The following is a 13,787-nucleotide window of genomic DNA, read 5'->3' as shown; positions in this document are numbered from 1 at the left end:
GGTCATGCTGGTACATTCCCTGCAGTGGTACACTAGTTGCACAATTAATAAGCAATCAAGTGCGTCATTCATATTTTCCCTATTTTCACTGAAGAGATGTGGAGTTATGCACTAATGCTGATCTCTTATTTCCCATTTTTTCAGACCCATCATCCCTTTCAGTCATAAGTAGCCTCTCCAAAATTTGCAATTTAAACTGCTCATAGTTGTGCCTGACTTCAGCTGTTAACTCCCCACTTTGTGTTGGCTTTAAGCACTTACGCCCAACCACTTCTCACAGCCACCCTCCTCAGCATTTAAATCACATCTTCACGCAGATCAATTAACAGGTAACGCTGGCAGTCACAGTTCATCTGATGAATTTTAATCCCACAATTTAGAGAAAGTGCAATTAATACTAATTGCATTGCAGGCCACCAATGCCCCCAGCCGAACGACTGTGTATTGTCTCTGATATTGGATTCTCCCCATCCTCTCATTGACTTGTCCAATACATTGGTTCTTGAGTCAATAGATAATGTGAAAGTGGGTTTGTGTGGGTGTGTCTGTTGTGTTTATGTGCTTTTCACCTGTGTGTGCTGTCGATTTGCCACCCTGAGGTCATATGGGTGGTGTGACAATCTCCCAAATGCAATTAGGAAGTGGTAGGCTATCTGAGTCCAGTGAGACCCTGATGAATTGCTTCTTTGTGCCTCTCTTTAGCCAACTGTTCCCCTCTGGCTGTACCAGCCAACAAATGAGGGCACCCATTCACATAGACACACGCCATTGTGTGAAAACTAGCGGGTTTGTTGCTTGCCAACAGGTCCAAAAGCAATTGATGGAGATTGTTATTTCTTTACAGTTTGTTATTGGAGGAAAATGAGGTGAGAAAATAGATGTTGGTATTTTTGCATTTTAACAAAGGTTATGTGCTATGAGTTAGGGCTGGCTATTTCTCAGAATTTTGTGCAGGCCAAGGAGGACCTGATGAAGAGTCTGCAAGAGAAACCCAAGGAGAAGGAGAGGATGGAGATCTGCAGGAAGATCCAGCAGGAAGAACTGGCACATAAAATCATACCCTGCCCCAGAACTCCCTTATCAGCAACCAGAAAAAACAACAATAAAAGCACAATGCTGGGATTGGGAGGGGCCTCGTCACTTCTCTTTCCTTTGAGCATTAAAAAAGACAAATAAATACAAAATGTATATATTGTAATAATATCATTATAGTTTTTTTTTTTTTTTTTTTTCAGAATGTTAAGTTGGACCACATTTAGCAGGTATATAAACATTAAGTTAAATATATAGATCGAGCGTAAAGGCAAATCTCTGATGAGAAATTCTCAGTTATTATCATGAATGCCATTATCATCTTTTTCTGAAAACCAGGACGAACAATAACAAGTGGAAATACTAACAACATTTCTGTGAGGAAATCTTCTGGTATTGCATTTCACTGGTCCACATCCTTCACCTTTCACTAAGACTGAGTTAACTCTAAAGACTGATTTGGAGAGACGTTTTTTCTTAAACTGTAACATGACTGTATTCCACATTCCTTTATGATTCCTTTCCTTCCTTTATGAATTGTCCCATTGTGTCACATTGCATCTTGACAGTAAATAGTGAAACGATGGTTTGCTGTTCGTGAAGGAGCAGCCTCCTTTTTCCTTTATCTGACTCAGAGCTCCACTCGTGTTTAAAATGTTCTCATGTGCTGTCCATTTATATTGATATTGTTTACATGGTTTAGATATCTGGATGTGGAGGTGGAATACTTCAACATGGCTCAATATTTCACAACTTTCTTTCTGTGCATCAGAAGGGGCCTTACTGCTGTCATACTGTACAGCCTACATTTCCCGGCTAGATATTACAAATACCCATTTCACACTGAGTTTCAAGATGATTAGTGTCAACTAGGCTCAAGTGATCCAATGCAATAGTACCTGCCATTGTGAAGTGTAAAATTTTCAGTATGACACTTGCGCCAGAGAAGTGTTGACACAACTCTCAAACTCACGGGGGTGTTGAGTGTATTGCACTGTATCACATCGGCATTCTGCACATATTGGATAGCATTATACTGTACGTACAACTTCCATAAAAGCACAGCTAGAAGCTGGCGTGAAAACATTACGTCAGTCAAAGCGGTTGTTCCCCACTCGAATTTTCTTTTTAACCAAGACGTTAGTGTTGATCGCTGGAGTGGTTCAGGCCCTGGAGCAGTAAACCTATTACACATTATCTTGTTTCCCCAATAATAAGCAAACACGTGCTCCTCTTGCCACTGCGTAATTTAGAGCAACATGCTTGTTTATGTTGGAAATCTCTTATGTCTACTATGAGAAGAACAAAAGCTGCAAAAAGAAAAAAATCTTACTAAGACGCTGATGACATTTAGAGGACAGCCCTTTTCTCTTTTTTGGAAATGGGACAAAAAAGCAACAAAACAAAGAACAACAGCAGAGTCAGAGAAGTCTTTTTCAAATGTGAGACATACCCTCAAAATGATCTCACTTTTGCTTTCAGTGTGTATAAATGAATGTATACACTTGCTGTATTGCCATGCGGTATGTGCATGTGTTTGTGTCAAAGACTGAGGGTGTATCTTGGGGTCAGTAGTAGGATGAAGTGTAATCCAGTCATTAATTAAATGAGGAGCACTGAGGGGAGGAGAGTGAAGGAATGAGGGCTTAAAACCGACTGATAGTCTGTCTGCTCAGGAACTCATTTAATCAAGGTCTTACAACCCCCCCTCCGCACACACACACGCACACACACACACAGCAATATCTTGATACACTGAGGTTTTGTGTCTAATGTGCTGCACAGAAACACACAAACAGGCCCATACAGACCAGATGGAGCCGTACCAGTTTTGTATTAAGAGGAATTATCATGAAGCGGAGGAATTGGTTCATATGAGGATTCCAGTGCTTTTCAAGTCCCTTCTCAAGTTTTGCACTGACCTCATCATGCTAGGTGATACACTGAAGTGTTACTAACTGAAAGGCAAAGAAGAGCAATTCTTGGGGGCTCATCACTAAAGTGGTGGCTGTCACCTACGATTGGCTTCCACCCATTTTATCACGTTAGCAGTAGCGTGACATATTGTACATTTTTGTGCTGATGATACCCAACTTTGCTTTTTGTTTTTCCCAAATGACTGAGGGGGGACTGTCCAATGAACTTTAGTAGGAGGTGAAAGCAGAAATTTTAATCAGAGGTCCTGACTCCCTTGCTGTGATGCCTGCTTGTCAGTTTTTCTGTGATGCTTATCCCCATTTTAATGCACATCTTGGTGGAGTTGTTTGTTTTGTTTTGTTTTTCTTCATTGTGTTTCAAAGCTCATCCTGTTCATTTCAAGTCAGTTTTTCAGGCTTCTGCTACATCTTGTTCTTATATTTATAATAATTTGATGGCTTAGTCATTTTCACAGTACATGTTGACTACCAAATCCTTCTTTTGTGCACCCATTAGAATTGAGTTAATTAATTTGAACTGAAAATTATACATTTTATTCAAATGGGGTCCTTTGCTTTTTTTATTGTGAGCACTGATGTTTTTTGTGTGCAGTATTAACAATGTTCAAATTAGAAAATTAAAGTAACATACACACAAATACGTAACAAATAACACACTCACAGTCGATTATGAGCATCTTGTTTTTAAATGTAATGTGAACAAGATTAATCTCTGTCAAGTATCAGGTAAATGATGTTTATTCCTAAATAAACATCTGACTCATCCCTGGAACTGATTCTCAACTTAACAACTCCCATTAAAAACATTGCAAGGACTCTATTCAGAGTCATGTCTAAACTGTGATTCATTAATATTTTATTGACATATTTTAATAAGTAAGTCTGCTTTTAATTTTTTCAACTTGTGCCTTTCTGTAAAATTTACAAGTGTTCATTATTATTATTGCTATGAATCAATTTCGTTTTCATTCCATTTCATTTCACTTTTGGAAGAATTAATTGATTTGAATTAATGAGATGAAAATGAGTTCAGTTCCACTAAATTGTGAGAGAAATTGGAAAAGTTTATTTGACTTGAATTATTTTCTGACTTTTTTTTTCTTTTTTTTCTTTTTTTTACTTTCATCAATACAATCAGGCATGCAAGCAGAAATTACAAGCCTTTCAAACACTAAAGATGAAGACAAGAGTAATTACAATAACAAAATTCTACCTACCATAGAGTTAGAAGGAGATGAAAGGGATTTAGAAAAATATATGATCAAACATGAGGTCTGAGATTAAATGTGATATTTGATATAACAGCTTGGCAGCAATGAAAACAAGGGCCAATTCATTGGTATATCCAACAAACCGGGGAAAGAAAACTCCTGAGAAATGAAATGCTTCATCATTTCCTATTAGTTATGGAAGGGATGCAATAATTTGTTTCAGCTCCTTCTGAGAACACTCTAGCTTATGAAGCATCATTTTCTCATTAATTATATACATCTTGTTCTTTTACTTTATATTGGTAATTAAACATCTTGTGAAACGCGTGTTTTGTGACATTGACATTTTCCACTTCATCCTGCTCGACTTGACCGTCGACCACCTTTTTTGAATAATTGTTACTATTGAGCAATTTTTTGCTGACTCCTCTGCTTGCTCTCAAACTGCCCTGGTAACAGACCAACTCCCAGAGGCAAAAATCTATGCAATATGATATTTACTTTGAGAAGCAACCCCTTTCCCTCATGACACAGAGGCCAAAAGATTAGACTTCATTTCATCCAAATGCGACAACAGAGTTAAATTATAGTTTTCCTTTCTGTTGGAGCCTGTGAAGAAACAAATTTGCTGACACAGTAGGAGTCTTAAATCTCCGTCATTACCATTTACATATACATTGGCCCCTCACTTTCCTCTTCATCTCTCTCTGCCTCCTCTTCTGTTGCTCTCTAAAGCTTTTCTTGCCTTCATGACTCTGTGATGCTCCCCTGTAAAATGTAATCCAGGAAAATGCCTTTGCCACAACAGCTGGAGCGGAAAATGGATGTACACCCAGCCCCAAACTGTTAAGTAGAACTACTCTTTCTACCACTAAGTCCAGGTTTGTGTATAAGGGCTCCAGCAATTTATCTTAATCATTGGCGTTTTAAAACCAATTTTCCTTTCTCTTTGGTCTAATCTAAGTGCATGTTTGCTCAGCTTATGTGTTTTAATGTGTGTGCAGGCAGGATCAAATATGTGCACATCGCCTTCCCTCCATACCACCCCTTGTGTTTATGACTTGTCTGTTCAGAAACCGCATCCCATAGTCATAGTGGAGACCTTCTCATTGCGAGTGTGAGACATCTTGAAAATTGCTTGGGGATTGAACCATGAGGCCCACTGTGGCTGTCAGCATCATTATTTCACCAGGGAAAGGAAACGTTGAATTGGATTAAAGGGAAGTCAGAGGGCGAAAGTAAGTGGAAAGACGTGCACGTGACAGTGGGTTAGTACACAAGTGAAGCAAAGCTAGCGCTGAAGGGGAACTTTGTCTTTATATTTGTTGGGGCTGAGCACACAGGAAGGACAGGGTCAGAGTGCTGCAGATTTTTGTTCCCTCTGAAAGGAGATTTACAAAATCTCTAAAATTAACTCTGCAGATATTTCAAGACTCACAACCAAATCCACACACGGGAACAAGTCAGGCAAACACAATACACTCAGCGTGTATGGTCGAAAACTCTGGACATTACAAATGCATTTGATGACACGAAGGAAATTATCGTTCACTTAACACTGCACCACATGAGCTGTCTCTGTTGCTGTGAGATGGCAAAGATCACTGTGTCCACAGAAGACCTATGACTGATATTTGAAGTGATAGCCAGTTTAATAAAACACGCCCTCAGTGAGTATAGTTAGGAAATAAAAGGGAAAGAAGAGGAGAAAACATTTACACTAATGTAATATCCTTCAACATATATAACAAGTACAACATATGATTTTTGTAGGGAAACCATGGATGGGTCACACACATCTTCATCTCATAAATCATAATTGCACATTTCCACACTTAGAGACTAATCAATTAGGATGATGTAACTTTATCACCCAACAAATGAGTTTGTTCCAGAAGTTTTGAGGCTTGTCTCTGTGCTGTTTGGCGTATTGTAAGCGGGGTGCTTTGTGGCATTTACGTTGTAATGGCTTTCTTCTGGCGACTCGACCATGCAGGCCATTTTTCTTCAAGTCCCTCCTTATTGTGCATCGTGAAACAGCCAGTTTTTTTTTTCAAATAGCTCCTGTATTTCAGCTGAAGTTATTTGTGGGTTTTTCTTTGCATCCTGAACAATTTTCCTGGCAGTTGTGGCTGAAATTTTTGTTGTACTTCTTATCATTGATATTATCTGAAGAATGGTAAAAAAAAAATAAATAAATATCACAAATTCTGCCAGGTTTGTAAAGCACAGCTGTGTGAGTTACAACACTGGACAATTGTTAGAAAACATGGATGTCATATGGACATATAATGTAATCATTTTATGAGGCATTTGTATCAAGTTGTGTCCTAGTTGGTGAATGAATTACTCAGTTATGGCCAAAAAGGGATTTTGAGAGGTCACAGTTACCTTGACCTTTGACCTTGACCACCAGATTCTAATTAAACGCTGTCTATGGTGGTGGTTGTTGTTATGCAGGCCAGAAATGACTGCCTGAAAAATTTTGATTTTCAGAAACAGTTTTGTTTAGTTTTTTTATTATTTATGGTTTGCTCACACCGTGTCAGAAAAGCTTGAAATTAAGTGCAGGCTCAGACTTTATCTCTCATTGTGATAGTTATGTTGACTGTCTCTTTATTAAGCACCCAGAGTCCTGCCTGTCTGCTCGAGAGCAGGTATTTTGAAGCCCATTATGTTTCTGTGGTTTTCTGCCGTTCTACCTTTTCTGCTTCAGAACTCACATGGCTCCTTTCTCTTTTCTCTGGGGTAAAGGTTTCAACTTTCTCTCTGATGTTTATCACTTCCCTTCTCTCAATAGGTTCAGTCTGTTTGTGTTTGTCTTTCTTAGTTTTAATGTGCTCCTGACTGACTAAATGACATTGGTATTTTTGCAATTGAAATGTCAGCATTAATTTTTGGCATGAAAGGGTATAAACACCTTTTGATGTCACATCTTCATGGATTGTGCTTTCTTTGGGACCACTAAAAAATCTGCAAACCTGGTCTTCTGTAAAATTGAAAAAAACAACTGAAACACTGCAGCATCCATGAAAACTACTTGCGACATTTTTACGTTTCTTTACTTGTCTTTTTAGGGGAGATTTGTTCCTTCAAGCTCTATGGTCAGGAGGTTCCATTTGAGGCAGTGGTGTTGAATCGCACATCAGGGGAGGGGGTCCTGAGGGCCAGTAGGCCTGTGGACTGTGAGAGCCAGAAAGAGTACACCTTTATAATCCAGGCCTATGACTGTGGGGCCGGAACCAGCGGAGCCGACTGGAAGAAATCCCACAAGTGAGTTAATCAATTTGTGTTCATGTGTCTATTGAATTTACTTTAATTATATCTAGATTGAGATAGTAGAGCACTCACACTTGCTTTTTACCACCTCAGCAAGAACAGGTTTCTATTGGGAAAACAATTAATGATTACTTTCATTTACAAATAGTCTGGCAATTATTTTCCTAATCAGTTTATTGTTCAAGCCATGTAAGTGAGAAAATAAAATGTCTCACCGCAATATGCTGAAGCCCCAGGTAACAACGGTCAACAGTGAGATCCATTTGCAGCACACATGAAAGTTAGGACATTTCTGGCAAGCAGTGTTTTGTGCAAATAAAATTATATGATCTTTACAAGTTTTTTTACTCCGTTTGCAGTAGTTCAAATTTGAGTTTCCATTTTATGAGCATTCTGGTTGAGCTTTTGGTATAACTTATAACTTTGGTATAACTATAACCTTTTGACATAAAAAAATATATATATATTTTCACAGCTATGCAAAATAAAATATCTCTGCAAAAGCGGTTTCAGAATTTGTGAGTTTATATTGTGCAATTTGTATTGATACTGTGTTTGATCAATGCTTACTTAAACCTTAATCTATGGAGGTCGCAGAGTTTGAGGAAAATTAGCTTTACTGCAGCATCACAGGGCTGAGTGTGGCCGAAGGCAGGGCAGTAAACAAGGCTGAATGACAGTTATGGAAATGAGCAGTGGGAGCAGGCTTGAGGAACGCTAAGAACTGATGAAGCAGAGATGCAGTGACCCTGAATTACAAGGTAACAAGGATTAAGTCTGAGATTACACAAGTGAGTTTAGAATATGCAAGCATGTGACACCAAAATAGCTAAAACAACCATATAATGGAGAGAAGAAGAACTGTGCTGTGTTTGGAGACCCTCAGCATTGATCATGCAGATTTTAAGGAAAGATAGTGTGTGGTTGGAGTTAAAGATGAGAACAGATAATATACACTTAGTGACAATGCAGCTATGTTACACCTACTATTGAATTATATTAAAAATGTTTATGGAACATTTACTAATGCCAATGTATGCTTTTACATCATGCTGTTAAAGTTGTTGATAATAATAATAACATAGAGAGAGCAAAGCCCCCACAACATAGACGCAAGTGCACATACACACACACACACACACACACACATACACAAACAGAGAGACAGACAGAAACACAAGGAATAAAAGTGGACTCATCGCCATGACCATGTCAGTTGCTGAAAACCATCAGTTTTCAGTCAGCAAGTCTGTGTGTGACTATAGTCACTGTTGGCATTTGTTCTCAAAAGCATTTGACAGTTTGTGACTTCACCAACACAAAAGCAGTTGCCTCTTTGTTTGAAAAGACTTTTTTTGATTCTCAAGAAAACTAGTTGTCGGACCTGGTATGAAAACTGTCATACACAGACAATTTAATCCAGCATGACTCAGTTGTGCAACTGCCATTGTAAGTTAATTCACAGGGGGGTAAACAAAATATCAAGCATACAAAATAAATATTAACATCAAAGCAAATAAATCAAAGTAACAAAGGCGGTTCTCCTAATGACTCATATTAAGAGTCTCAGAAAGTGTGACAATTTAACATTTGTAAAAAATAGGAAAATTCAGCGAACAGAGGAAGTGGGAATTGTATATCATCACTTTGAAACAAAGCTCAATTTAGCAGTAAAACAATAGATTACAGGCATACAACTAAATGCAGCTTTACCTGCACCCCTACACATATTTACCTTTACACTGCTAGATATTAAATGAAATGAGAAGTAAAAATAGCAACATAGCCTGATGATTCCTCCATGACTTACACTCGATGATTATTGTCAGGAAGAAAAATTATTATTATTATTATTATTTTTTTTTAATATATATATAATAAGAGCTCGTCTTTTTTGTTTCTATTTTGTCCTTTTAGTTCTTGTTTTCTCTATTCCTCAGCAGACAGCCAAGACTTATAGCCCTGCTCTTAGGATATGTTCCCCAAATGGCCCATCAGTAGAATGTGTGTCCATATGTATGTGTGTGTGTGTGTGTGTGTGTGTGTGTGTGTGGCGGTACAATGTGACAGGCAGGCAGACCAGCATGGACAGCAGCAAATCAAACCCTCTGGTCCTTCGCTCAGAGACAAGGGGCTGCTAAAATAAGCTGCTGCAGGCTCAGTACTAAACACAGTAAGACAGAGAAATTTATCAGCTCAGGGATCCATGATAAATTGCTCTGGTGGAAGATGAATTTCGCACTGTGTGTGTGTGTGTGTGACATTATCACTGCATGACATTCTAAATAGGCCTCATTAAGCTAATGTAATTAATTAGCCAGATGTGCTTCCTCAGATACGCCGTGAGTTGTTGTCAGAGAAGGTCACCAGTGAAGTAAACTTCATAATATGTCTGAATTATTGGTCCGTTTATATACTTTGGTGTGCAAAAGTTATTGGAGTACCTAGTTAGATGAGATTGTGTCTTTTTGCAAGTGTCTGTTTGTATGAGACTTGGAGGGAAGGAGAAAGAAAAGTTAAACCTTTGAAAACATTCCAGCTTTTCAAGGTTCTGTATCAGTAGAGAGACCACAAAAGAGTTTCACAGAGTAAATTTTCCTTATGAAGATAGCAACTGGTTTGCTTTCATTCGTCTCCTCCTTCAATTAACTAGTGTTCTTAAATAAACTGTGAAATAGGCCTTAATTCATTTCACTCATTTCAATTTATTTTCTTTTTACTCCTCTCTCCCAACTTTAATCCATCACATCTCTAACGGCTTCCTCACTTTCTTCAATTTCATCATGTCTTTCCACCCTTTTGTCCACCTTGCTGTCTCCCTCCTTCCTTCTATTCCCTTTTTCAGGGCGGTGGTTCACATCCAGGTAGATGACGTCAATGAATTCTGTCCTGTGTTTCGGGAGCAACTCTATAAGGCTTCAGTGATTGAAGGGAAGATCTACGACAGCATCCTGCAGGTATATTGATGATATAAATGAGAGGGAATACATATTTCGTTTCATTTCAGATTTTACCAACTTAAGGTCTTTGCTTGTTTTGTTGATTTTTATTAAAAGAAGAACTGTTTCGCTAAAATTCCAATACCATTATCATTTATAAATGCCTTCATCAACTCAAGTGTAAACAGTGGGGAAAAAAAAAAAAAAGCCACATTCATGTTAAATTTAGCATGTTGTAATTGTAGTTGCTTAAGTGTTATTGCACGACCGTATTACAGGTGGAAGCATGGGACCAGGACTGCTCACCCCAATACAGCCAAATCTGCAATTATGAAATCGTCACTGGTGGGACACCATTTGCAATTGACCGCAATGGTAAGTGTGTTTGTATGTGGCTTGGCAGAGCAGGAGACTGGACTGCGGTGTTATATGTGTCTGAGAGGGAAGCGGAAACTAGGATAGCAATGCAAGTGATGGAAGTGTCTGGATTTTAATTTGATTTTATAACAATGAAGGGCCACCGTTCACGTTTTAATTCTTTTCTGTTCCGTTCTGTTTTAATTGCATCGCATCAAACATACATTTAATTGGGTAAAACTTTCTATGAGCATTTTTAAATTGACAGAAGTGAGTAAGTCAAAGCAAGTTTGTTTGTATAGCACAGCTCAGCAAAAAAGTCAATTAAAAGTGCTTTACATAAAATATACATCACGTAAAAGCAATAAAGTCGGCATAAAAAGGATAATAAATTCTATCAGAAAGAGTTACATTGGAAATAAAATAGTTCCATGAATTAAAAAGAGTTAAATTATAAATAAAATGCTTGATATAATAAAAGTTCAGTGTCAGATAATAATCGTAAGCCTCAATTTTGATTTAGTAATAAATAGCACCAAACACAAAAGTCTTCAGCTCTGATTCAAAATAACTGAGAGTTGCAGCCGAACTGCAGTTTTCTGCGACTTTGTTCCACAAATGTGGAGCATAAAAACTGAACGCTGCTTCACCAAGTTTGGTTTTGACTCTGGGGACAGAAAGCAGACATAACCCAGACCACCTGAGCAGTCTGGATGGTTCATAACATAGCAGCAGTTCAGAAATATTTGTTAGCCTACTAAAGATAAGTGCATGGACAAGTTTTTCCAAGTCCTGCTGAGACATCAGTCCTGAAACACTTGATATATTCTTCAGCTGATAATTGTCTGATTTTGTAACTGTCCTAATGTGGCTGGTGAGGTTCAGGCCTGAGTCCCTGACTACACTAAGATTTCTGGCTTGCTTGGTGCTCTTTAACATTACAGACTGAAGCTTTGGCCTGACTTTTGATCGTTATTCTTCGGCACCAGAAGAGGCCTCAGAATGGAGTCATTTTTGTCTGCTCCGATTACCTATAGACACAAAGTTGTCTCTGTCCTTTAAGTAGGATTGCAAGCAGTTTAGTACTGTTCCAGAGTGTGCCACCCAGTTTTTCACTCGGTCTAGTAATATATGTTGTAGTTGAACTGTTTCAAATGCTGCACTAAGATCTGGTAATACTAGAACTGAAAACCACTGTCTGTGTTTAAGTGGATGTCATTGAAGGCCTTAAGAACAGTCTCAGTGCTGTGATGTGGTGGAAAACCTGACTGAAAAACGGCAAGACAGTTGTTTAGTTATTGAAAAGCAGCTTTTTCAATGATTTTATTTAAAAACGAGTACGAATATTACATCATTAACTCTTATCATCTTGGCTTTCACCAAATTGTTAGAAATTATAACAACAACATAAAGGGAACAAACAGCTCTAGGAACTACTAAATGGAGGTTCAATTACAGTTCGCCACAGTCTTTGCTTCTAAGCCGACAGGGATGAAATGTCCCTAAAGTACTCATAAATAAATCATTTTAAACATCAACAGCTGAATCTGCTACAGCGAAGTTGTTTTGTCTTGTGAAACATGCATAAGAATGCATTTTTTTAGGAATAGTTTGCACTGCATTGCACCCTAACACATTTGAATCAGATTAAAGAGCCATATTAATATCTTGATAACAGGAAAAAGCCATGCCTCCACTGACTGCATATATGTTCTTTCTGTATTTGCTGATTTGCATCATGCAGAGATGAATCATGGAGCAGTGTGAATGCAGTGTATAAAACATATTATGGAGGCGGATTTTACTGCAGTACAGCTTGTGTTTTTAAGCGGTGGAAGGAAAAATGAAATTCTAAAGAAATTATTCCATTGCTCTGTCTATTTCTGGAATAATGTGTGCAATTGTAGAAATACACTATGAAAAACAGAAAGGTGTTCTTGATCCCTCTTTCTTTTGCTAATATGCTGTGATCTGTGAAGGAGCTTTTCATCAATGCATTGCTTAAAAGTTACATCCATCTTCAGCTTTGGCAGCTTCTTTTTTTTTTTTTTCAGTTTTCTTGTTCAGCTTTCTTTGCTCATTTGTGGCTTTCCACCACGCCTAGTTGACAAGCAGTGTATTTAATTTTTGATTGAGAGCTATTCTGAGCACGTCTCTCTCTATAAAATTTCAGATCTGGGATTTGTGCCGACTTCTGCTTCAGTTTCAGCAGCTATGCTTAGCATTTAGCATTTTACAGGCACCCATTCAAGTTTGTTAAAGGATTGTTTAACCAGGAAAAGGGAGGGCAGCTTAAAGCAACAAAGACAGAAGTAGAAGAGTACCTGAGAAATACATATTCAGATTCTGAGCAGAATAGAGTAGTAGGACTTCCACCTGACATGCCACCATTAGGGGAGATAGATCAAGAAATGGATTTTAGACCACCTGGGTGGACCCTACCGGGTCTACAAAATCGCACCTGATATTCTAAAGTTTTTGTGGAGGCAATTAAGAATACTTTGGAAGAAACAGTCTATTCCCAGAGCATGGCGTAGGGAAGGTGGCGTTCTTATTCCTGAGGAGAAGGAGCTGATTCAGTTCTGTATGATCTCTCTCCTGAATGTAGAGGGGAAGATTTTCTTTAGTGTAGTTGCACAGAGATTAGCTAGTTATTTAGAAAGGAATAGCTTAATAGATACTGCAGTACAGAAGGCAGGAATACCAGGTTTCGCAGGGTGTTTAGAGCACACTAGCATGATTTGGCATCAGATTCAGGCAGCCAAGAGTGAGAAAAGAGATTTGCATGTGATATTCTTGGACTTAGCAAATGCATTTGGGTCAGTGCCACATAGCCTTATTTGGGAGGCGTTTGATTATTTTAGAGTGCCTGGAGCAGTTGTCAATTTAGTAAGAAGATATTTCCAGGATATCAGAATATGTTTAAGTACAGCAGGCTTTACAACAGGTTGGCAGAGGCTAGAAATAGGTATTATGGCAGGGTGTGCGATTTCTCCATTAGCATTCACAATGGCAATGGAGGTAATTATTAG

The 13,787-nt window shown here is 38.3% G+C and overlaps 1 protein-coding gene across 1 annotated transcript in view; it reads left to right on the top strand.

The window, feature by feature from the left end:
• The window catches only part of LOC115057229 (calsyntenin-2-like), a 134,503-nt gene that overhangs the window by 83,475 nt on the left and 37,241 nt on the right, over positions 1 to 13,787 (top strand). Inside the window, exons 3-5 of the mRNA XM_029524171.1 lie at positions 7,258 to 7,453; positions 10,305 to 10,416; positions 10,677 to 10,773. Of these exons, the coding sequence (XP_029380031.1) occupies positions 7,258 to 7,453; positions 10,305 to 10,416; positions 10,677 to 10,773 (405 nt within the window). The remainder of the gene's footprint in view (positions 1 to 7,257; positions 7,454 to 10,304; positions 10,417 to 10,676; positions 10,774 to 13,787) is intronic.

Source organism: Echeneis naucrates, chromosome 17, assembly GCF_900963305.1.
Source record: "Echeneis naucrates chromosome 17, fEcheNa1.1, whole genome shotgun sequence".
Lineage (NCBI taxonomy): Eukaryota > Metazoa > Chordata > Actinopteri > Carangiformes > Echeneidae > Echeneis > Echeneis naucrates.
This window is presented reverse-complemented; position numbering and strand designations above follow the sequence as displayed.